Source organism: Colletotrichum gloeosporioides, assembly GCF_011800055.1.
Source record: "Colletotrichum gloeosporioides strain Lc1 chromosome Unknown consensus_66, whole genome shotgun sequence".
Taxonomy (NCBI): Eukaryota; Fungi; Ascomycota; class Sordariomycetes; order Glomerellales; family Glomerellaceae; genus Colletotrichum; species Colletotrichum gloeosporioides.
The window spans coordinates 1,565,201-1,588,861 of NW_025544711.1; the positions used below are offsets into that span (position 1 = coordinate 1,565,201).

Here is a 23,661-nt window from a genome sequence, read left to right on the forward strand (position 1 = left end):
GAAAATGCTGCCCCGGTGAATCGCGCTTGCCAAAGCTCAGTCATACTACTCGCTTCTTTCCATTTCAATGGTAGCTCTTCCCTGAAGCGTCCAAGAGGGAAAACAAACATCGGGATAAAAAGAGCGCTTCTCCCCAACCTCTCGCCTTTCAACTCCAACATCTCCGCTACCATCATCTTTCTGCGCAAACAAACGAGAACGACTGCAACTCTTCTCGCCGCATGCATACTATAGGGAACCGACGCGAAAAACATCTCTTGAAAGTCATTGACTCTTGAACGCTTGAAAACCTGTAACCCCATTGGCATTCGCGCCCGGACTTTTGTGATCTCGATCAGACAAGATGTCCACAGGCAACAACGGACCGGGCAACGAACCTGGCAACGAGAACCCCACCGCTAAAGAGATGATCCAAGCCTGCAACCTTAAAGCTCAGATTAAGATCCAGGCTCTAACACACAAGATCACGTCTTACACCGACATCTTGAGGATATTCAATGGGGAAATGCTCGCAGACCTCTCTGATACCGCAAATATCATCGTTACCGAGAGTACGTTTCGGTTGGCTCACACGCCGTTTTACAGAGAAATCCGAAAGGCAGTGCTACACCAATTACCAGGACGAGTTGTGCAAGAGTCGGTCCTCTAGGCGATAGCAATTCGCGCCGTTGCCGTGCCTGATGGTGGACACATAACAGACCTGTGGAGGGCTCATGACGAACTCAGAGACATTGTGCTGGCAATGGCTGAAGTCGTCGAAGCGTTTCGGGAGGATCGACGGGTTTTTGACATCGTTGAACTGGTACAAAACGCATACAAATTTCGCCTCCCGAACGTGACCTACACCGGAGTATGGGCGATCAACATGGAAGGTAAACCGTCGAACACAGCCCCTGGGCCGGGATCACGACCTCAAACATTTACCGAAGCACAGATGAAAGCTATGGAGCAACGGGTGGCCCAAGCATCGGCAATATTGCCGATGGAGATTCGTTCGGATGCAACGGTGAAGTTTCTTGGCCGTTTGGCGATGGAGAAGCTAGGCGGGGACATCACTGTGGACATCGACTCCTACATGCAACGCACGAAGGCCAAGTACGACCGATTGAGAGCAGACCAGGAGGCCCAGTTGGCAACCAACAGAGTATTGGGACATTCTTCAGCGACCATTTCGACAGCTGAATACCCTGTCATGACCGGCTGGGATAGCTTCAACGATGCCCAAATCAGAACCGATTCGGATGGCTTCAACGACAATCTAGATCCCCAACTTCAAAATTGATCGGCAGTACACTTAACACGAAACACCATTGCTCGTAGCAGGTCCGGACGGAGAGAATACCAAGGAAACAACGGCGTCACAATGAATATGGCCAGCGGGCTTGAAATATGCTTCCGGTTGACAACAGGCATTGAGGCATAGACATTCGCTGCATTTTTCCTTTGTCAGGTTTTCGTTCGACTGTTTACACTTGAGGAGGGAACAAACCCCTTGATAACTAAGTAGACTTGCACAATACAACTTCGCGTTACACTCGCATCTTGACCTCATGCCGAGACAGCTATCTTCCCCTGGGCGGCTATAGTTCCTGGGTATGTACTTAGGTAGTTACACACTCGTATGACGGACAACGGACGACGATGACGATAACGACAATCATAACAACACCAACGACGACGATAATAGCAGCGACGATAGTAACAGCAACGAAAATAACGACGATAGTTGTAATAGCGATAACGATAGTAAAGTAGAGTAAAGTACAGAACCACAGGAAAAAGTAATTACTCTAGGACAGGAAAAATAGGCGGCCTCTTGATTGTTATTCATCACCACTACTTTGTCATTGTATTTCCATCATGACACAATCTCAGGCTGCCTGTGAGGCGAAGCTCCTTCTGGCTCTCCAGGGAAAAGGACACAGGAAAAGAATGGCGGTCTCTAAATTGATGATGCCGAAGGTGAGCCATGCGGCAGTGCGGTGTTGCGAGAGTCTGCGAATATGGGACACCCTCGCCTGCCCAATCATCGTCCCGCCCATTGGATTGAGGTATCCGACAGCGCCTCCAAGACGCGGATTTCTCCCGGAAAAGTCTCAAGCCGGAGGGGCAGACAGCAACGCAGAGACGAAGACTGGTTGACGGCTCAGGGTCCTCGGTATCGCCTTGCCGTCTGAACTATGTTATTCCTAGATTGGAGGTTCGTGTGGCGTTTGAAAAGGGTTTGGGGGCCACTTTGGAGACGTGATTCTCAGGTTTCATTTGGAAATGTTTTTACCTCAGTTCGGCTTTCAAGCTTGAAGGTCGGCCATACATAAAGCGAAAGCGAAGTCTTGAAGACGCCTGCCGATATTCTCAGGACACTATGGCACGTGTTGGTGTTTTTTCCCGAGGCATAGCTTTACCTCAGGGCCAAGCCACAAGGCCAAGAACACCTGTCCTCAGGACATGCCGCGCAGACTTCATGCCAAGATGAGGCGCAATCTGTTGCCTCCAGCCAGGATGCCGCTCAGCTCCCCTATCACGCGAACGCAATCACGATCCCAATTCTCCAGAAACGAGAGACCTAGCCAGCGCCGCCCGAGCCCTTGGCAACCTTCGCATAGAAAACACAAATCCAGCATTTCATCATCCATCGTATCTATACTTCAGGAATCACATCATGCCTTCCCCACAGACACGACGGCGTGGTCGCACAGACGATTTCCATCCCACCACACCAGATGGCACCGCACGTCAACCACAGCCCACGGGCCTTCCTCCGCCCAACGCCGGGAACCCAATATCAACAGCTCATCCCAGACACTTCGAGGATCCCCTGTATCCCAGGGGCAGCAGAAGAAGCTTCGTCCAATGCAGTGCCGTTCAGCAGCACTCCGCGCGTCCATCATTGGGAGGCCAATCTCGCCTTCCGGGGCGCCATCGGCCGCTGGCGCGAGCTGCTGAAGGTAATCGAGCCACGCACAAATGTACGGCGAGGAAAGACAAGGGAACGGCGGGCCGAAACCTTTTTCGCAAAATTCCAGATCTTGCCAACCACGAACAGTTGCGCTGTGGTGGGGGTGCTGGTTCCTAGCCCCCTCCTCCCCGTTCTTTGCTGAGCTGGCCAACCTACGAGTGCATTGGCGCATTGTTCATGGCGAAAGGGTAAAAGGAAGCCCAACCAGCCAGATGCGAGCGACCGCCACCCAGTCTGCCGCGTCCTTCAACCAAGCCAAAATGCAATCGCGAATCGACAATTCAGAAGACGCCCCGCAACAACGAATAGACGTCGGCAATGATATCGCGCGCATTCTGCGAGAAAGAAATGGCCCACCAATCGGCGCCGGGATGCAGACTTGTCCTGCCGGATCGGGCAACTCCCGGACGGCATTCCGCTGCAGCTGGGGGCATGTGAGTCGTTTGGCGCAGTAGATCCGCAATGGAAGGGCAGGTTGGTGGGGGTGGAGGGGAGGCGACGGAGCGGATGTGTGTGGCGTGCCGCACCCCGCATCCAAGAACGGTTCTGCGACTGGTCGAGTTGTTGGCTGTCATTGTTGGAGATGGCAGGGTTCCCGTTTCTTTTCTTCCGCCGAAGAACAGTATGGGGAAAGGAAGTAAAGATTTTTTGACAGGTGAGGCGCGTTTCATTATTGCTCCCACGGCTTTACCAAAAAGCTCGATGGAAGTGAGGCGAGGCGGACGGGTTGATCGTTTCCTTCCCAGGCGTTTCAGCTCGTCGTCTCGTTTGCTCAGAGAGACAGACGGACGGCAGGGCTTCAAGAACGTGAAGCTCGAGCGGTGCCAAAAGATGGGCTGAATGCCACAAGTTCAGTCCATCCTCCCTCGTCCGTGCAAGTTGAGTAGTCGACGCTCGCCGCGCCGACGGTCCCGTCCCATCAGTGACGAAACCATCGCCCGTCCAATCGCGATCGCGGGGGTTTAGCCTGCAGCGAGCAGGTGGTACCGCTCTTGCCTGGCAAGGAGCTTGTGCGCCCGTTGCTTGGAGCGGACTGGGTTGAGTTCGGCAGGCGGTAGACGTGGCCGTGGGAGCGAGATCTGATGGGATGGAGGGGTAGGGGTCTCTCGGGTGCCGGGATGGCGTGGTGTGGGTGGCTTGCATGATTGGAGTTGCCTTTTTGGGGGGATGGGATTTCGTATGTAAACCGATGAGCTGCTCTTCCGGATTTGGGATTTGCGCAGGCTTCATGTTGTATGACCATTGACACATTCTCCATGGGTTCGAGGACGTGAGTTCTCTTCAGGTGGCGCGACAGAACAGACGAACAAGACGCCCGATCTCCCCAATCTCTGCGATCGCAGAGCCAACACGGCAAGATGGCTTCCGCCGAGGGCATTGGCATGAACCTCACATACCCGAAATCGCCAGACCCAAGAGTCCCAGCGTCGGTGCTGAAGGAAATCGTAAGGCTCTTGCCTTATTCTGTTTGTGCGTATCTGACCTCTAAAAGGACGATGCCAATATCCCGGTTTTCATGACTGGGATCCTCCTCCCGCACGTCGTATGCACTCTCTTCATCTTTGCTCGTATTGCCTCGCGGCTATGGGTGATTCGCAAATGGTTTCTGGACGACACGCTCATCTTCCTCTCGTGGCTATTTTCGACGGCTCTCTGCATCGTCTACGGCATCACCGCCACGACGCCCTCGCTGTTGGCGGCCCCATCCGAGGCATCCCTACTGGAAGATGTCAACCCGTACATTATGCGCACATACCTCGGGTTGATCTACTACCAACTCTGTCTCTGCCTGACGAAATTCTCCATCCTGGCGTTTTATCTCCGGGTCTTTGTCTCCCGCCCGCGAGAGCGGCTGTTTGCATGGGGAACAGTTGTGTTTGTGCTCATGTACAGCGTACCGATGCTGCTGATGAGCTTCCTACAATGCCATCCGGTGATGGGACAGTTCTTCGGGCGGCCCATGATGTGCTTCGGCTTTCCAGAGCTGTTGATCTCGAGCGCAAGTCTTCATTCCGCCACTGATGCGTGGCTGATCGCCATGGTCATTCCCTGCGTCGCCAGACTCGACCTTCCCCGCAGGGACAAGATTGCGCTCTCGGTGGTGCTGAGCTTGAGCATATTCGTCATTGCAGCGAGCATGGTCCGTCTTCAGCTCAGCCTGCATAGGCACTACCTGCCCAACAGCACGGGTGTGACCAACACGCTCACGTTCTTCGTTATGACGATCCTGGAGTGCGACCTGGCGCTCATCTGCGCCAGCGCTCCGACACTGCGTCCGCTGCTGGCCAAGGTCTTCCCGGGCCTGATGAGCGCGGCGAAGAGAAGGTCGCTGGAAGCCACCGAGAACGAGAGCTTTGACCTGACGAGCTTAACGTACCACGGCTATCCATGGACGGAGCCCAGCACGCCGTTTGCGCGGAGCCGGAACGCGAGTTATGCCAGTCACTTGAACAAGCTGCGGATGCCGGCACCACCTGTACCCGTGTTGTCGATATCACACATGGCGCCGACGACGCTGAGTCTGAGGACTGCGGTATTAGGGGTGGTGCCGAGGAGTCGGGGCCGGCCTCTCACTGGAGACGGTAGGCCTATGTTGGAGGCGACGTGGGAGGCGAAGAGAAGCTCTTCGATATACTCACAAGACGACAGATTTGAGGTGCCTGACACTCCTAGGTCTGGGAGGGGTGATGGGGTCGTGTTGAAGGAGATGAGGTTGAGTCTCGGTCCCGGTGTTGGAGGAGAAGGCTTCATGGCGGAGAAGGCGCCCTTGAGCCCGAACCGGATGAGCCCAATTTCAAACTTCAGTGGCGACACATACACTGTTGACAGAAACAGCGGAAGCACCAAATGCGAAAAGGATGGTGGAAGATTGACGACAGAGATACCCCGGGAGAAGGACAAGAAGGTCCCTCCTCGTAGGCCAAGACGGCCAGATGACCCAGCGTAATTATCAACGTAATGACAAGCCACTTTCTTTAAGAAACCTTCAAACGTGATGTGTCGTGATGTAGTTGTGATTCGGCCGAACAACGCCCGTGGCTAAGGTTTCGTCGGTGGTTGGCAAGATTGATGGATGGCAGGGATCAGAGATCAGTCTCGGCCGACATGCGGATAAGAACCTTATGTAATACATGAGCAGGGGTGTGCTGCCCGGGATGGATCCCGGTAAGAGGGTCTGTGCGTCATTTCTTCCTTCCTTCCGCCTCCTGAGTGTCTCTCGTCGCGGCAAGGGATCACCAAAGCGCAACCAACTTCCGTCGTTGCAGTTCTTCTCGTTCTCGTCCTCTTGGTCCTTTGCCGTCGTCATCGTCTTCGTCGTCGTCTTCCTTGTCTTCTTCGTCCGTCTTCGTCCTCCCCGGCTGTGGTGATGAGGTGCGGCCGATCTGACGCGGGGCTCATTCGTCCCGTCCCGTGCCGTACCGGGCTCGTAATGCTGGGGCGATTTGGCCAAGGTTCGATGGGTCCGTAACAAGTTCCGTAACTGATGCGCGTTCTTAGATCGGCAGATATATCAATGCAACTTCACTCTGTTATACTTCTGTGTTGAGATGAACACCTTGCAATCGGGACGCCTGTCGCCGGCCCCATGCCATCCCGGGATGACGAGGAGGCTCTCCCGCGCACCTCAGACGGTTGACTTGAGACTTAATTCTCCGACACAGACCCCATGCAAGCCATGCCGGATCTTGTCTTGACCTGAAGCTATTGACGGCTGGACGAGATGTATTGCCTCAATCAGCCGCAGGAGACCGGCCAAATTCTGCTTCCTGCCTCAAACCATCACTTCCGTGTTGCACCAAGTGGTGGCGATTCCATTCGAAGCATCGTGTATGTCAATGCGCCTTCCCTTTCCCACCCGCTCTTCAGCTGCTCGATCCTTTCACTCAGTCCTCCCGTCCAAGGAAGCTTGCTTCCACCGTTTGTTCCATTGTCGTTCTTTCCTGCCTTTTGCAAGGGCAAACGGCGTACTTTCTTTTCTAATTCATTTCACCTTCCTTTCGAACTTTCACAACACCAAAAATGGGAAGGATCTAGCAACTTGCAACAACATCAGCAACCATGCTGGAAATTCGGATCTTGCTTGCCTTTTTCTTGGCTTTTGCCGCAGTCGTCGCTTCTCAGGTTCGCGATGGCGCTCCTGCTCTCGGAACATCGACTTCTTCCCTCCTGGTTGATGCGGAGACATCGCGGGCGTCGCGACAGGCGAGTACCGAGATCGCGCATCACCTCCAGACTGGCGAGAAAGTGGCAGCAAAGAGCTTGGAGTCGGACGGATCGCGCTCTCGGCACGATGGCAAAGAAATAATGCATCTCTGGGCCAGGCAGAATTCGACGTAAGAAGCCCCCCTCCCTATCGCGGCCAAATTCGAGTCGCTAACCGTTTTTCGCAGACCCTCGAGCCAGCCGCCGCTGTCGCTCTCTACCGCCACACTCACGAGAACATCCTTCATCGAGGTACCAAGCGAGACGCAGGTCGTTGTCTCCACACTTGTCGAGACTGTGACCGTTGTCGACCCTATCTTCGTCACCGAGACCAGCACCGTCGCGATCGCGCAAGCCCCGAGCGACTTGGCGAAACGAGGATTTGCTTCACCAGTAGCCAGTCACCATGACGATTCGATCTCGTCGGCAAACACTGGTCTTCCTCGTGACAAGGCTCCGCGACCGGATTCGACATCACTCTCCTCTCTACAAGACTCGACCCCTCCACCAGCCCCGACGACACTTGTTACCGCACGCCGTGGCGCTCGACGCCAAGTCTTAGATGCGCCGGTGACTGTCGTTGGCATGATCTCGATTGTCACCATCGAAACGACGGTAACCCTGACTAGGACGGGCAGCTTCGTCTTGACGGCAACGGTCGTGAACCCCATCATAGTGTCTGTGACGGCAACTCCAACTTCAACTACCACCTTGTTCGTCACAGCGGGCGCTCCAACTCCATCCTCGACTGCAAGCAACCAAGAGATGTCTACGATTATCCCAGAGCCGACCATCCCGACAACAGCCTCCGTTCGCATGACTATCTCCACGCCAGTCCAAACTTCGCTCTCCCCAACTTTGCCGCTGGACGAGACAGGCACTTCTGTTTTCACAATCAGCAGCAGTATCTCGAGCTCGGCTAGCCCGACCAGTGGCATCACAACTTGGTTCACGGATGATCCCGACGGGTTCACATGGCCAACCGTAGCCCCGACCCCGACCCCGACCTCGACCTCGACGCAAACATCTGCTAGCATCACGACATCGTCGACTGTTGTTCCAGACTCCGGATCATCGCTCAGGCCTGCACTAGATGATGGCCAAATCGCCGGGATTGCTGTAGGCAGCATCTTCGGCATCATACTCGTCGCGCTAGCCATCTGGTTCGTTCGCAAGCGCTCCAAGCGTCGCCAGCACGTTAACATTAGCGAAGACGACTACCAAATGACCTCAGCCGCTACAGCAGCCGCTATCATCGACGCATCGCCACCTATCATGAACCAACGCGACCCAAGCGGGCCTCTGCCTAGCAACACGAGTGGCGAAAGCTCCCGCGAGGGTAATGTTCGCATTGTTATCCAGCCAGCTGAAAAGCGCCGGACTCAGAGCAGCGGTCTCTTCCCCATCCCAAAGATGTGGCCGCAGCCGCCCGGATACAACGGCAAGACTTACAGCTTCTCGGCGGGAGAGAGTGCAGAGTCTTCTCCTCGCGAGCCGATGACTTGGAGCAATGCAAGCGAGTACGGAGGTTCGAGCAACCGAGAGGGCTTACCTGGTAGTGGCACGCGGGGACACATCGCGGTTCGCAATGGCCAGGGAACTGAGGATGGTGCAAGTGGCAGCAGATTTTGATGGCGAACAGGCTTTGGCAACTTGAATGGATCGCAAAAGACACGAGCAGATGATAGTTAGATACCCCCTAATAATGAACCCCGTATGGGCAACCACTGTTACAAAGCACTCCTGTCTTGCGCCTTGTCCGTCTGCTTCAGACCTCATCGTCTCCAAGTCAGACGTCATGTGAAATTCTTCCCAACATCACATCCAAGCAGAAGAGACGTCGTATTACTGATCGTTATTCCGCATCACCCCCTTAGATAAAACAGCAAGCACAGTGATGTGTAGGAGCCTCGGACCGCGCAGAGGTCCAAGTAAGGGTCTTGTTCGCCCGAAGCCCCACTACTATTTACATTTGGCTAAGTAGTGAATGAACAGGAATGGAATAGTGTAGCGTAAGCAGAAATATGACTAGCTGGAACTGCTGATTGGGCCGTATCTGTACAGCACCGTTCGATGCAGCCAATTGTCAAGGGATTTCGGTATTTGTGTTAAGTAGTTTTCGCTGCCTTCTTGAAGTTGATTATATTGCACGTCGGTGGTCTCGGGTCTGACATTGCTAGTTGGTTAGATATGGTGCATGTCGCCACCTTCAATGCCTTGGACGGTGTTGTCGTCTACTAACAACAATTTCATTGGATCGTGTCAATGCCGCTCCAACTACACTAGAAGCTACGCCACGTTGCCTGGCGCAATACTTTTCACTGCAATCTTAACCTCCCTCAAGGCATTGAACGACATTCACGGTAAACATCTCATAGTTAAGCGATGAAAAGCTATCACCTCATATTAACGGAGTCGTAAAGTACTGTTTGCCAGCTGGTTTTGACCTACCACGTGTACCTAACCGCAACTTACGGTTTGTTACGGCATGGAAGAAGCCAACTAGACGCAGCTTCGCTGCAACACCCTCTCCTCTATTCCCTAAGAAAGACCCCCGAAAGATTAAATGTTCTGAGGAGAACGGAAGGCGGTTCGTCAAACATACGAGCGTCAGCGGCCGACGCTACCCTTACGGTCTTGCCGAGACATGTTAGTGAAGCAACCAGCTCCATAAGCTATTGAGATACAACAACGCAACGCAGGCATAGTGAGTGCCTCCACGCTAGGCAATCGGCGCACCTGCTCAATCGACTTAATTGGTCTGGTTTTGTGGCTGCGCTGTTGTCTCGACAGCTTTGAATCGCCTGATTTCATAGGCAGCGGGCAAATCAGTTTCGGTTACGTTAACCCACAGCCAACGAAACCTATCAAGATAGTGATCCAGTGAAAGTCTTCCTAGTCCAACAGCTTGATAATGCGTTACTTGTCGCTCAGGATTATGGCCGTTCTTCGCAAAGATCTCAGTGGCCAATGGTTGGGATGTTCGGCTGGGATCCAGCGATGTCTTGCCGATAATTACTGATTAAAGTTGTCATGTCAGACCATGGAGTTTCCAAGCTTACCTAACATGCACACCATGGCCGGCGCCCGTGTTTCCGTCCGTGACTCCACGCCATGTTCACTGCAATTTTAGCTCCCCTCAAGATATTGAAGTACACTGGAGGCAGGCACTCTTAGGTATTTTCATAAACCTGGTTTCTCTCCAGTCCATTGATACAAGGTCCGATCGTCTCGATGCACAGCTTACACATCTGCCAGCTTGACGCCATGACACTATGACGAAAAACCTTCGATTGACCAATGATCACGCAGAAGCTTTGCGTCTAGTTCGTGTTCCCGGTGCCTTGCAATCATTCACCCCATTCCGAGGTTTGGAGGAGATTATGATGTGTCGTCTCGTCAAATCTCACACGAAGAGGACAGGCGAGGGGTTCCGAAATGATTCTCTTTGCGGAGTTACTACATTATTGACCTGTCAGCCCTGATGTCAATAGTTATGATGTCTTTGCCCTCCTTTTCAGATGGCCTACTACATGCCCCGAGGCCCGCTTGAATGAGCATGAACTGGATTAACTCCGAAATGCCATTCCTGTTCTGAAATCCAGAAAAGTCATTTACAGCACGTGTTGTCCCATGTAGTAGTGTTTTGTACATTTTGTCTATTCGTTATGGGGCTTAGCCGTCTAATGCAAATCGAGTCGTTTTTGCCAATTGCCATGCATCTATCTCATTGTCCCATTCTCCTGTAATCGCCACCACAACCTTTTTCATTCGCTGCAATAATTCCACAAGTTTGTACCCGACCATCGCAAATTAGTTGCCGTCATTGCGACGAGGAATGTATGACTTGATGTCAGAAACGCAGACATTCGAGGCGTTAGTGGCGAGCTGCTGGCACTCCCTGTCGGTGTAGAGCTCGACTGTAGCGAACGCGAGTCAGTCAACTGCACGGCCATTCCGGCAACCAAGGGAAAGGGGTCTGCTCACAGTTGAAGATGGGTGTCAATCCGCTGGCGGAGAATCTCTTGTAGGTGGTGTTGGCGACGCCAATGGGGATAAGTTGGCACTGGTTGATGTAGTCGGGGGGAATGGCAAGAGACTGGCCACCCTCAGTCTGGAGGGGCACGCCATTGCAGTCGGCGTTGGCATCGTAGAACATCTTGATGTTGCCCATGATGGGGGTCGCGCTGGCGGTAGCGGCCAGGGCCAGAAGGACAGATGTGAACTGCATTTTGGGTGTCGTGATGGGTGTTGGGGGAGTTGAGGAGTTGTCGGTGAAGTTGGATTTCTTCGCGCATGGGGAATCGCCCTATTTTATTATTGTCGGGTGTGAGGTCACTGCTCAAATATGCTGGTTGTTATTGTGGGACTGAAGCCAAATACGAGGGGCAGTGGGGAACATTTGGCAAGTCTGCACCAAGCTTAATGATCTATATATGGATTTTGACTCTTGGAAACAAGGATCGGCAATTTGTGATTGGTAGGTTCATCTATTTTGGCTCCGCATTTTGGGCTGGTTCCCGCGGAGCCAGAGAGATTGTCGGTATGCGATGAGCCAAAGTTTCCAGGGGCAGCAATTGCGGATTGTGGGAGTCAGTTACGAGCCTCACTCAAGAGGCGGTCTATTAGTCCAAAGCGACCGCGTTTTTCTTCAGCCGCCTCAGGTAACATTTTCGCACCCGATCACATTCCAAAGGGAGAACAGGATGACGTCAAGAGCCGAAAGAAAAAGACCAATTTGATGCGAGAAATGAAAAACTTGCAACTCTGGGCTAACTTTCATCTGTTGCGAGGGCTGTCGCAAGACCAAAAAATCAGCAGCTACATAACGAATTCAATTTTGCGAGTTTTCATTTAATTTCCCGGAAAATATAATTTTTACCTTATGCACTAGCCAGAATTACTGAGGTTTGAATGAGCCCAGCTACATTCATCTATCAATATCATTGGAGCCATGATCCATGCCCTTAGTCGAACCTCCAAACCTTTTGACGGGTGCAACTCTTCCCGGCGTCTTTGCATAATTACTTTCAACTGTCACCTTCCTCGAGCTTTTCTTCTGCAAATCCTGCGGCGGACCTTGAGGCTGTGTCTTAGCTCAGCTCAGACGCCGACCAAAGATCGTGAACCAATTGAAACCGCGATTCTGATTGAGAAGGGAGCAAAATAGCCGCTAGGGCTTACTTCTCTGCGACTACGTCTCAAAAAGGGGGCTCGGCTTGTTAGCCAAGGAGCAGTTGAATCGAGCACATGAGCTATGGAAGCTCGATGATCGCAACAGTGGCGAGCTGCTTCTAAGCCATAAAACTCGCCGGGACGGCTAAGTGGCTTGTTTGGGAGAGCTCAGCTAGCCACAAGGGTTTTGAGTACCACATCATCATCACTAGAGACTCTCTGGGTAGTCAGGTCAAAGTATGCCGTCAGCATTGGGTCTGAGCGGAGCAGGTGTTGATTTGCATATAAGAACGTCTCTTATCTGCTCAATTTGGTTGATTTTGAATGAAAACAACACAACAAACCCCTTCTTGCGCTACAGAAAAGGTTATCATATAAACCATCATGAAGTTCACCACATTTCTGCAGAGCCTCGCATCTTTGAGCATGGCTACGGCCATTCCTACCGAATCGAGCCAGAAGGAGATGAGCCCTTTGGAGCGTCTTCTTGGAGCCAACGGAGAGCCGGTAACGTTTTAATCCCCAACAAAAAGCACTCTTGAGTATCGAAACTAACCAGACTCAGAAAGTCGAACAGTGTCTGGCAAAGGGCACCAGCTGCTCTTTGAACAGCGAGTGTTGCACTTGCTACTGTGACTGGCTGTTGCCTTTCATCGGGAAGTGCAGGCAGACTGTCGGGCCGCCGGCCTGCGGCGAAGCATGGGCTAAGGACCTCAGCCACCTTGGAGAATTGCGCAAGGATTTGCTGCACAAGAACGTTGGACTGTAGGGGCAGGATGGGCAAGACGAGCCCCATAGGCTGACATTTTCTCAAGTTTCTAATCACAGTCTCTACCGAAAAACATGCGCACTAAACTTTGTAGCTATGTTTTGCGTCCATTTCCAAGTGCTCCAGTGAGACGTCGCCTTTGACTTCTGTGCCAGTCATCATGTTCGCTGCCTGATGGTCTTCAATCTCAACCACACGATCACCAAACGCGGCTGCAATTTCTTCCAACGTTTTCTGCTTGGTTTCGGGGTAGTATAGATAGATGACAACGAAGAATACGCTGCAGCAACCGACAAAAACGTAGTAGTAGTTCTCATGGATTGTGGCGAATGCGCTGGGGCCGGCTTGAGTAACCCCAACGTTAACAATGTAATGTGCTGCAGCGGCGACGCCCATGATCTTGCTTCTGATGGAAATGGGGAGGACTTCGGCACCATAGATCCAAGTGACAGGAATGATGAGGCTGTCTGTGGTTTTCATATTAGCAACGACAAAAACCCAGATTTGCATGAATGTGTCAACTCACAGTATCCCACAGCAAATAGATAGATGCCCAAAATGGCAAAGCCTTTGCCGATGCGATTGTCTGTGTTCTGAAACGAGCGTTGCATGACAGAACAGTAGATTTCAATGACGATGACCCAAGCGACTCCAGCAAGAAGCATCCTGATGTGCGAAGTGAGAGGTTAGCTTTCAAGCCCGTTTGTTTTCAACAGTCTAATGATCAATGACACGGTAATCAAGATCCAGTTTACACTTTACTTACTTGCGGCGACCCCATCTATCCGGCAGGATGAGAACAGATACTGTAGTCGCGAGAAATGCGCAGGTACCCCAAACGGCGGCGAGGGCGAGTATCGTCTTCGCATCGATGCCGAGCGAGCGATACAGAGACGCTGAGCGTATTAGCAACATACTGAGTATTCCACGGTCTTGATCCACTAACTTTGATAATACTATTCGAATCGTTGTTAGTGTGTGAATGAAGACGACAAGAAATTTCGTTGGCTTTCACGTACCTGGACAACGTTGACTCCCGTGACGCTTGTCAGTATCTGGACTGAGACCGAACTGGATCAAGGGTCTAAGATCAGCTCTTTCTGTGTAGGTACAAGGTCTTGGCCTATTCAACTTACACTAAAATGCGACGTCGATACGTTTTCCAGATTTCTTTGAATGTTGGGATTTCCCTCTGCATCTCGAACTTGATCTGGGCTTTCATGAGTCCAAATTCTTCTTGCACAACATGTGATTGTAGGTCGCTTCGGATTCTTGTGAACTCATGTCTCGCTTCTTCGACACGGCCTCGTTGTATCAGCTGACGCGGGGAGTTCGGCATGAACGTGACGAGACCTGTAAAGAGGACAATACCCCATGGGATCTGGAGGCCAAGCGGCACGCGCCACTGAGCCTGGCCATACGGGGCAAAACCACCGGCAAAACCAACCCAATTTGAAGTCATAGTGCCGAAAGCAAGCCCAACGCCATTGAGACCCCCAATGAGGCCACGGATCTTAGGTGGGCTTATCTCGGAGAGGTAGACGGGAACGGTGCCGCTGAGGGCCCCGACAGCGATGCCTGCTATTATGCGACCTCCGAGGAACATCCCGACATTGACTGCACCAGTCTGTATGGCACATCCAAGACTTACAATGATGCATTGCAGTTGCATGAAACGGAGACGGCCGAGTTTGTCTGCGATGAGGATCTGCATGATAGCACCAACCGCTTCACCTGCGATATAAGTTGCCACCACCTGTACAGTTAGAAAGGTTGACGGGTAGGCATCGAGGAATCTTACAGATCCTATAATGGCGTTCGAAGGGTTATCCATGTATTCGACGAAGCTCAAGTGAGCGATGGCTATCAACATGTCAGTCCAATTACTACTCTCGATTCTCAGTCGGCGCGATTTTCTTGGAGGGGAAATCTTACTGGTCGTCGCGATGCCGGTGTCAAATCCCTGAAGCCCAAGTATAACTCATCAGTCGTTTGCTTTCCAACCGCGTGGTTACGTGATGAATGCGTTCTGCGACGGAGGCTAAGAACTCACATAGAGAAAGGTGCCCAGGCACGCGAACATCGCGACGAGGATTGTGTAGTGGTCCTTCATGGTGATAGCGATTGCGATCAGACCTGACCTCGATACTGAAAAAGAGTCTGCCGCAAAGCAGTAGATGACACGAGAACATAACGCCCGAAAAAGCTGCATTAACATGCAGGCCGTCTCAGTTGTATAGTGGGGCGGCTTTTCCACGATGACGGAACTGAATTCCCGGGCGCGTCATTTGGCGGGACATCATCAAGCCGGAGAACATGCATGGTGCTTAGAGATTCCCCGCCTTTGGAGGCGTGTAATTGCACCGGATCGTCAGTGACCGGAGCAATGATCCCTCGCATATTGAATGAGTCCAGCAACACGTCCAATGTCATCCTACAAGAATGAAGGCTGGGATTAACTTGCATGCGCCATATGTCGATCAGCTTTGAGACTTGCTGCCTTCGACCATTCTTCTATGTTGCCCTACTTCGTTGCTTCATCTCTGAAATCACCACACCGCAGCCATGGCAATCAATGGAGTCAACAGCAATGGTATCGATAGCGAGACCAATGGGTTTGCCCATAAGCTGGAAAACAACCGCGCCAAGGCCATCGTTGATGCGGCATCAGCGGGTGGCTATGCTATTGCGGCCGTATGCTGCTACAACCTCGAGGCTATCGTTGCTACTGTTCGCGCGGCAGAAGCAAAGCGATCGCCAGCCCTTATTCAGCTCTTCCCTTGGTCTATTGAGTACGCAGACGGTCTTCTTCTGCATGCGGCAGCCGAAGCGGCTGACAATGCTTCCGTTCCTATCGGTGTTCACATGGATCATGCCCAGTCTCCGGACATCATCAGGCGGGCCGCTGATCTGGGCGGCTTCGACGGCATTATGGTCGACATGAGCCACTACGAAAAAGAAGAGAATCTGCGGCTCACCAAGGAATTGGTCCAGTACTGTAATGAACGCGGCATAATTACCGAAGCGGAACCTGGCCGTATTAATGGCTGTGAAGACGGCATCGCTGACACGGGCGATATGGAAGAGATTCTCACAGGTCCTGAACAAGCGGAGGAGTTCGTTGCTTGCGGTATTGACTGGCTGGCACCTGCCTTTGGAAATGTTCATGGGGTTTACGGGCCCAAGGGACCGCAGCTGGACTTCCCTCGCCTCGATACTGTCCGGCAGACTGTGGGGGACCGTGTGCGCCTCGTGCTCCACGGCGCCCACGAGAAGTATTTCCAAGAGGAGCTGTTGCGTAAATGCATCTCGTACGGCATGGCAAAGGTCAACGTGAATGGTCCTGTGGCTGCAGCATGGACCAAGGTGCAGGGCGAGCTGACTGGCAAAGTCCCCTTGACGACGGTCATCGAGGAGCAGACGAAGGCAATGCAGGATGTGGTGGAGTACCACATGGACTTCTTAATGTCTACGGGTAAAGCATAGGACTTAAATAAAAGACATTAAGTAGACATAGAACACTCAGTTGTCGCAAAACCTATGAAACACCATTTTCACGATGACCCTCGCACATAATACCCTCAGTGTCTTCCATCCCAAGCAGCCCTGCTGAACTGGAGTATGACTCCTGGAAGGTGTGGCACAAAGGTCGCAAGATGCTCGTCAACCATATTCCCATATTCTCGGAAAAGTTGCCTGTGCGCGGGGTTTGATTGTACCAACACTTGACGGCGCAATAACGAGCCGGCGGGTCTCCGCTTAGCCCGCCGAATGAAGACAAGGATACTCCAGCTTACCCCGCGCGGTACAAGTGCTTCTATCGGTCAAGAAGGCATAGAAAGGTACAGTCCGCCTCAAGTCTCGCCGGCCCATTACCAGACTTGACTGTTGTGTACCACTCCCTCAGGCCTTACTTTCCTTTTCAGGTCGAGCCACTTGGGATCCATGGGTATGAACATGGCTGCGCATGCAAAGGTACTGCTTCTTGGCAAAATTGACCAGTAAGTAACCGAACATTTCCAAGTCAACTCACTTTAGCCGCCAACCTGAAACGGAACTGATCTTTCCAGCGCAACTGCATCCTGGGATTCACTCTCCGAGCATGCACAACTTGTGAAGACTCAATCAACTAGCAGAAAAGAGTTTCTCATTGAGCTTCGAAGTGGAAAACTGGATGGAGTTGTTGCCATATGTGATCGTGCACCTTACAGTCTGGCAGTCACCGGAAAGTTCGACGAGGAGCTAGTGCAGGGACTCCCCAAAAGCGTTAAGTACATCTGTCACAATGGCAAGTAAGATAATCCAACAACCACTGCGCAGTAACTCTGACTAGAACTTAATCTTTAGGGGCTGGGTATGATAATATTGACGTGGTAGCTTGCACTGCAAGAAATATTCTTGTCTCAAACTGCCCCGAGGTTGTGGACGATGCTACGGCCGACACCGCTGTATTTCTGATCCTGGCTGCGCTAAGAGGCTTCAACAACGGCATTATGTCCATACGTAATAGGACTTGGACGGGCCACGTACCTCCAGGGCCTCTTGGCCATGATCCCCAAGGCAAAACTCTTGGTGTTCTGGGTCTCGGCGGCACTGGCATCAATCTGAAGAAAAAGATGGAAATGTTTGGGATGAAGGTTATCTATCATAACAGATCACGTTCTGTTCTGTCTGACGGCGCCGAGTACGTCAGCTTTGACGAGCTACTTGCAAAGAGCGACGTATTGAGTCTTAATCTACCACTGAATGTGAGTTCAACCATAGCCGCTGTTGTTCTCTGCATAAGTATGAGCAACCCTGACAATCACAGGTCAATACCCGAAACATCATCTCAACCGGAGAATTCGAAAAAATGAAGGATGGCATCGTCATTGTCAATACGGCCCGAGGCGGCGTTCTGGATGAAGATGCCCTGGTCAAAGCCTTGGATTCTGGCAAAGTTCTCTCAGTAGGGCTCGATGTCTACCAAAGCGAGCCTGACATCCACCCCGGTCTTCTATCAAACCCGCATGTCTGCATGCTACCGCATATGGGCACATCGACTGTAGAGGTACGGCACTCTGAATGCATATCGACGACAAATGAACACAAATCACACTGACTTTTGATCGCAGACCAAAACAAAGATGGAGGAGTGCACTATCTCAAATGTGCGGTCGGGTATTCTGACGGGAAGGCTGGTTACATTGGTTCCAGAGCAGGCAAAGCTTAAAAGTGCTCCTTCTCGATAATTGAGTCTAGATTTCTTTAAGTTAGAGTATAGACTCAATAATTCAAAGATGCTGTGAAAGACTAAAAAACTGGATCAGATAAACATCCTATATTGCCACAAGAGAACATTTCTTGTCTCGGTCATATTTTACTAATACAACCAGTCTGCGTCAAACTCTCTGCCAACTCCTCTAAGCCCAACCTGAGGCCCAGAAAAGTTGAGCAAGTCCGAAAATCCGACATTAAGAAAGTCGTCAGAACCAGCGAACAAGGCCATAGCCTGACAGTCAACCAGAGCTCCCAGCCTGTTCTGAAGTCCATAGGCTGTTCGACGGGTGTCAATGAATATTTCCAGACCGACTGGTCCAGAAGGACTGTTCTTCGTATCAACAATCAACTGAACCATATCTGAATAGCGTTGACTGCATGGCCAGTGTATCGCTGATTGTCTCAAAGTATGCAGGAGAGCCTCCAAGTCGTCGGGCACAGCTCCGCGCGCGGTTTCAAACCCCATTGTCCAGAGCATAACCAGGCTTCGCGCGGCAACCCACACCACGAAGGGAAACGTGGGTCCTAGCTGTTGGATCTGGTGAGACGCCAGAGAAGATGCGAGGTTAGCAACGCTGCGAACCGCCTGCCGACAGCGGCTTCGGGCCGAGGTTGAGGGCTTCAGGTAAGGTGAGGCCGTCGAGGGGAACGCTGCAACTGTATACATGCGAATGTTGATTCTACATTTGAGTCAGTCCCTACAAGACCCATGGAACTTGGTTGGATGAGACCGCGATAACACCACACACATACAGGTAGAAAGTAGCATGGACCAAAGTCCAGACTGGGTCAAAAGTTGTGGGGGGTTCGCGAACCTCCCATGGTAGATTTTCGAACCAAGTGAACAGCGAAATGTCGAATCGACAGAAGCTGCTTTGCCACTCCTCACAGCTAGCTGGTAGGGCAAGGTTTACCGGCTGGATCAGCAGCTGGTTTGACTGGTCGACCATTGTCAGGACGTCGATGTAATAATGCCAAAGATTGACAGGCTTCCGATGGTCAAGATAAGGTCTCGCAGGAGATGGTCTTTGAAACCACTCAGGCACTACATTCTGTTCCCATTCACCGTCACGGACCGGGTATGGTAGCTTGATCAACCTGCTGTCGATAGAGCCTGGTTGGCCAAGAGGCACACTAGAGAAGCGATCGAGGGTATAAATAGTCCAGAACAGACGATGCTTCTGCTCTTCCTCGATATTCGAGTGAATGTCAGTACTGCTGCCGCTGATGGACATATCGTCACCGCCTTGGCCTTTGTCTGGGGCATCATTGTCGACTAGGGAGGATGAGCGTGGGTCCAGTGCTGTATTACTGGTGCTGGCGAGGCGAAGCTGGCGCGTCGATGTCACGAGCATGGCCATGATATTCCATGTCCTTGGTCCAGGGCCTTGCCCGATAGCATCAATGGCGAGAAGAGCAAGGGCTTGCGTTGATGCGAGTGATGCAACGTCGATTGATCGCAAAAGAATTTGTTCTCTCGATGTTTTTATATATGCTTCGCGAACTTCGGCGGGAGGCACTGCCTTTCTCCAGAATCTGTACGCGACTACAACGATGCCGTGGAGGACAACTTGTTGTTCCGGGGAGAATGCTTTAGAGAGAAAGCTTGGCTTATGGAGCAGTGGCGCCCAGGGATATACGTGCTCAAAGAAAAGATCGACAAGCTCGCGAATTATTGGTTCAGGTGGCAGTGATGAATCGGCGGTTGTGACTGTCGGCATTTGTGGAGTGTTTGTTGCATCCCACGACTCAAGGGAAGGACGGGAGTCAATCCTTTCCATCAGCGGCGATGCGGCAAACATATGAAGATCTGTCGCCGTTGCAGTTGATCCAGTAGTTGGCAAAGAGACAGAGACCGGTTGCCAGAGTGGCTCTCTATCTGAAGGGCTTGTTTGTTGCTGCTCGCGATCACTGGTCGTCGGCGCGGGATCGGGCGATGTACCCAATGCTGAGAGCTGAGCCTCCTGCGGCTGGGTCTGTATGGGATTTTTCTGGTAACTCTGAACGCAACTGAGGATCTCCTGTACCGTACGAGACATGCTTTGCATGTTGTCCTCCAACAAGCTGAGGCGTTGCTCAACTGCCTTGCCATAGCCTGGACGTAAACCGGGCTGGCCCTTCTCCTTGTACTCGCATACCACACCTGCGTAATAACTTCCGAGTCAGTTATGATTGATACAAAGTAACCTTTCAAAGTACATCAGAGTATGATATACCTTTCCGTTGGCACATGCCACACTGAGGGCGAGAGCTGTCACATCGAGCTTTCTTGACCTTGCAGTGCTCACATCTGTGAATCCAATTGAGCCAGTCTTTTTAAAGAGCCAGTGAAGTAATTTGCAATACATACGCTTTAGATATCACGGCCTGCCTCTTGCGAGGGCGGTAGGTGCCCTCCTCGTTATCAGAATCACCCTCGTTCGCTGATTGGGCAGGCATCTCGGAGTATCATTGATCAGTGATGCTACCTTTGGAAGTGAGAAAACAAAAAGCAGACGTGCTTCAATGCTCGAAGCAAACTTGGGCGGAAACAGAACGCGCAGTCCGTCCTGACCTCATCTCCACAATTAGACCACGGTCTGACGAACATGCTTCCCCGCAAGCCAAGCCCTTCCCCCGGTTATGTGGCATTACACGCGGGGTAACCCACTAGACCTTGGTAATCCCTCCCGCGATCCGGCGCAATCATCTCCCGGAGCAGTCACAACAATTGTTTGTGCATGATGTGGCGGTAATGAACGTTGAAGCTATGAGAAATACAAACTAATTGAACATGAATGTCAAGAATAGTGAGTGTTGTCGGTGTTTCAGTACGTGTACGTCCCGATTCCATCCCCTTCGCAGATTACTAGTACGCTTTTGCACCGGCCAGTCTGAGCAGTTGATCACTCAGGATCGGCTTCTCCAAAGGTTCCGAGCGGTTCCGAGGGTCGACGTTACCATCAGACAGGCGCGCCTGCATGTCTCTGAGTTTGATGTTGTCGTGAGGCCAGTGGGTTGTCGCCCCGTTCACTTGGAAAACCTTGCTCTTCTCCTCGAGGGCCTCTTTTGATGCCAACTCAGCAGGCGCATACGCCGCGTAGATGACAGTCCGGACCACGTCACTCTTCTTTGTGGGTTCTCCACCCCAGTGAATGCACCTCGAGTCCCAAAGAATAAGGTCCCCAGGCTCAGCCTCAACCTTGACAGGACGTACCCCCCGTGCCTTGAACCATTCCATGTCTTTGTCATCGAAGTAGCGATTGTCCCTCCACTCCCAGGTTGCCGGGTCTGTCTCTTTATCGAAGAACTCCTCCACAAGCGCAGCAGATCCGTCCATGACACATAGAGAACCGTCTTCGGGGCCCGCGTGGCTCAGGTTGATTATTCCCTGGATGCAGTGCAGCCCACGCTTGCGCGGTGCTTGATCGACGTGGGGCCAGGGCGCGCGCGCCTCCTTAAGATTTGGAAGAGTAATGTTGAGTGAGTCGAACGAAACGATCAATTTGTCGGTTCCCCAGACCTTGGTGAACGCATCGAGAACGCCCGGCTCCTGGCGGGCCTCCCACATGAAGCGTTCATGGACGACGCTATAGTTTTCGTAGGTGTTCTTGTCTGTCTGGACGGGAAACTTGGCGTTTTTCCACGTTGACGGCTCGTTAATGTCGAGAGACTCGTCGAAGGATTCAAGCCATTCGAAAGCCTTCTGTTGATAATAACGGGCCTTCTCTGGTGGAATGGCCCCTTTCACGACGCAGTAGCCCTTGGCTTCAAGTTGGTCGCGCCAGTCGCCGCCTGGGTTTTCGATTCTTGATTAATGTCAGTCATGCCTCGTGATGTAAAAGCACATAAAGCCTCAGAAGCCACTACTCACTTGAAAGGGCTGTCTACCTTGACAGAGGCGGGATTCGCGGCCGTGGTCACCATGATGGAAATAAGTCTGCAAACGTGGATGGAATGTTGTGAGAGCCGTTGTGAGATCGAAAGTCGATATTGATGTAAAGTGTTCTATCAGATTCAATCAATTGCTCTAATACGCCACTTCTCGTATAAATGCCTTTGATTTGGGTCGAGAATTACAGCAATTTTGACGGCATCGTAGCCTTCGAGCGAATAATCCAGGCGTCGCTGGCGCCACCGGGGTATTAATCCCCCGGTTGGGACATCTCATCTTCGCGGCTGCTGCCAGCGGCGGATCATCAGACCGTGGCGGCACCCAGATCTAGATCCGAGCGGGATTTGGGACAGACGTCTGGCGCGAATCTTAGGATGGAAGCAATTAAAAACATTCGAAATGATCGTGATAGAAATCTATGAATGAGCAAAACTTGTAAAGATTTTGCTGAAGCTTGACGTTTTTGCTAAAGGTTTTACCAAAATGCGCGTACTCATCACTGGCGCCGCCGGGTTCATCGGTCAGATTGTCGCCAGCAAATTGTTAGAAGACGAAAGCAATGAGCTCATCTTAACCGATGTTATCGAGCCGCCCGTACCCGGCTCAAAATCCCACGTGAAGCTCATCAAAGCTGATCTGGTCGATGAGGCGACAAAGGTGATACCGGAGAGTCTCGATGCAGCCATACTCCTCCATGGCATCATGAGTTCCGGCGCAGAGGCAAACTTCGACCTGGGTTATCGCGTCAATGTTGATGCAACACGCTCGGTCTTGAGTCTACTCGCCAAGAGATGTCCCGGCGTTCGCGTTCTCTACGCATCGAGTGAAGCCGTGTACGGCAGGCCGGTCCCCGCGCAGAATGTCACAGAAGACGACATACCGAGTCCGGAAATGTCCTACGGTTGTCAGAAGGTTATATGCGAAACCCTCATCAATGACTACACCCGTAGGAACATGATCAATGGCTTTGCCCTCCGGTTTCCTACCATCTCCGTCCGATCGGGCCCTCCCAGTGCAGCAGTGTCAAGCTTTCTTTCGGGGGTGATTCGGGAGCCACTCAATGGCCAGAAGTGCACCATCCCTTTGAAAGATCGAGCTTGGCGTCATTGGATGTCTTCTCCAAAGACACTGGTCCACAATCTGATGGGGGCTTTGACCTTACCGAAAGACGCTCTGCCCCCACACCGGAGAGCCGTAAATATGCCAGGTTTCGGCGTAACGGTACAGGACATGTTGGACGCCTTGGAGGAGGTTGGTGGCAAGGATAAGCTGTTACTGGTTGAAGAGAAGAACGATCCTGAGCTAAGATCTTTGCTGTATTCCTGGGCCGATCATTTCGATAACAGCCTAGCCATATCGTTGGGGATGAAGCAGGACACTTCGTTTGTTCAGTCGGCAAGAGACTATTTGGAGACTATGTAA

At 52.0% G+C, this 23,661-nt stretch overlaps 10 protein-coding genes across 10 annotated transcripts; 6 read left to right on the plus strand and 4 right to left on the minus strand.

The window, feature by feature from the left end:
* Positions 1-343: 343 nt before the first annotated feature.
* On the plus strand, positions 344-1,282 carry GCG54_00015056 (uncharacterized protein; the record flags this gene model as incomplete). Its single annotated transcript, XM_045414873.1, has 2 exons — positions 344-551; positions 657-1,282. The coding sequence occupies 2 exons, from the start codon at positions 344-346 to the stop codon at positions 1,280-1,282; spliced, it is 834 nt and encodes a 277-aa protein (XP_045260995.1).
* Positions 1,283-4,317: 3,035 nt separating this feature from the next.
* Positions 4,318-5,906, plus strand: GCG54_00015057 (uncharacterized protein; the record flags this gene model as incomplete). Its single annotated transcript, XM_045414874.1, has 2 exons — positions 4,318-4,404; positions 4,452-5,906. 2 exons carry the CDS (start codon positions 4,318-4,320, stop codon positions 5,904-5,906), a joined length of 1,542 nt encoding a protein of 513 aa, XP_045260996.1.
* A 1,112-nt stretch (positions 5,907-7,018) lies between these two features.
* Positions 7,019-8,794, plus strand: GCG54_00015058 (uncharacterized protein; the record flags this gene model as incomplete). The annotated part of the gene is made up of 2 exons (XM_045414875.1): positions 7,019-7,293; positions 7,351-8,794. 2 exons carry the CDS (start codon positions 7,019-7,021, stop codon positions 8,792-8,794), a joined length of 1,719 nt encoding a protein of 572 aa, XP_045260997.1.
* A 2,181-nt stretch (positions 8,795-10,975) lies between these two features.
* Positions 10,976-11,393, minus strand: GCG54_00015059 (uncharacterized protein; the record flags this gene model as incomplete). The annotated part of the gene is made up of 2 exons (XM_045414876.1): positions 10,976-11,082; positions 11,150-11,393. 2 exons carry the CDS (start codon positions 11,391-11,393, stop codon positions 10,976-10,978), a joined length of 351 nt encoding a protein of 116 aa, XP_045260998.1.
* Positions 11,394-13,187: 1,794 nt separating this feature from the next.
* GCG54_00015060 (putative quinate permease) lies at positions 13,188-15,219 on the minus strand (the record flags this gene model as incomplete). The annotated part of the gene is made up of 7 exons (XM_045414877.1): positions 13,188-13,573; positions 13,633-13,772; positions 13,873-14,051; positions 14,126-14,177; positions 14,243-14,969; positions 15,042-15,069; positions 15,160-15,219. The coding sequence occupies 7 exons, from the start codon at positions 15,217-15,219 to the stop codon at positions 13,188-13,190; spliced, it is 1,572 nt and encodes a 523-aa protein (XP_045260999.1).
* Positions 15,220-15,671: 452 nt separating this feature from the next.
* On the plus strand, positions 15,672-16,592 carry GCG54_00015061 (putative fructose-bisphosphate aldolase; the record flags this gene model as incomplete). The annotated part of the gene is made up of 1 exon (XM_045414878.1): positions 15,672-16,592. One exon carries the CDS (start codon positions 15,672-15,674, stop codon positions 16,590-16,592), a length of 921 nt encoding a protein of 306 aa, XP_045261000.1.
* A 471-nt stretch (positions 16,593-17,063) lies between these two features.
* Positions 17,064-18,337, plus strand: GCG54_00015062 (putative 2-hydroxyacid dehydrogenase UNK4.10; the record flags this gene model as incomplete). Its single annotated transcript, XM_045414879.1, has 5 exons — positions 17,064-17,107; positions 17,177-17,398; positions 17,497-17,854; positions 17,917-18,156; positions 18,221-18,337. The coding sequence occupies 5 exons, from the start codon at positions 17,064-17,066 to the stop codon at positions 18,335-18,337; spliced, it is 981 nt and encodes a 326-aa protein (XP_045261001.1).
* Positions 18,338-18,468: 131 nt separating this feature from the next.
* Positions 18,469-20,804, minus strand: GCG54_00015063 (uncharacterized protein; the record flags this gene model as incomplete). The annotated part of the gene is made up of 4 exons (XM_045414880.1): positions 18,469-19,045; positions 19,119-20,508; positions 20,582-20,655; positions 20,716-20,804. 4 exons carry the CDS (start codon positions 20,802-20,804, stop codon positions 18,469-18,471), a joined length of 2,130 nt encoding a protein of 709 aa, XP_045261002.1.
* Positions 20,805-21,213: 409 nt separating this feature from the next.
* Positions 21,214-22,271, minus strand: GCG54_00015064 (uncharacterized protein; the record flags this gene model as incomplete). The annotated part of the gene is made up of 2 exons (XM_045414881.1): positions 21,214-22,153; positions 22,219-22,271. 2 exons carry the CDS (start codon positions 22,269-22,271, stop codon positions 21,214-21,216), a joined length of 993 nt encoding a protein of 330 aa, XP_045261003.1.
* A 451-nt stretch (positions 22,272-22,722) lies between these two features.
* On the plus strand, positions 22,723-23,661 carry GCG54_00015065 (D-erythronate dehydrogenase; the record flags this gene model as incomplete). The annotated part of the gene is made up of 1 exon (XM_045414882.1): positions 22,723-23,661. The coding sequence occupies one exon, from the start codon at positions 22,723-22,725 to the stop codon at positions 23,659-23,661; it is 939 nt and encodes a 312-aa protein (XP_045261004.1).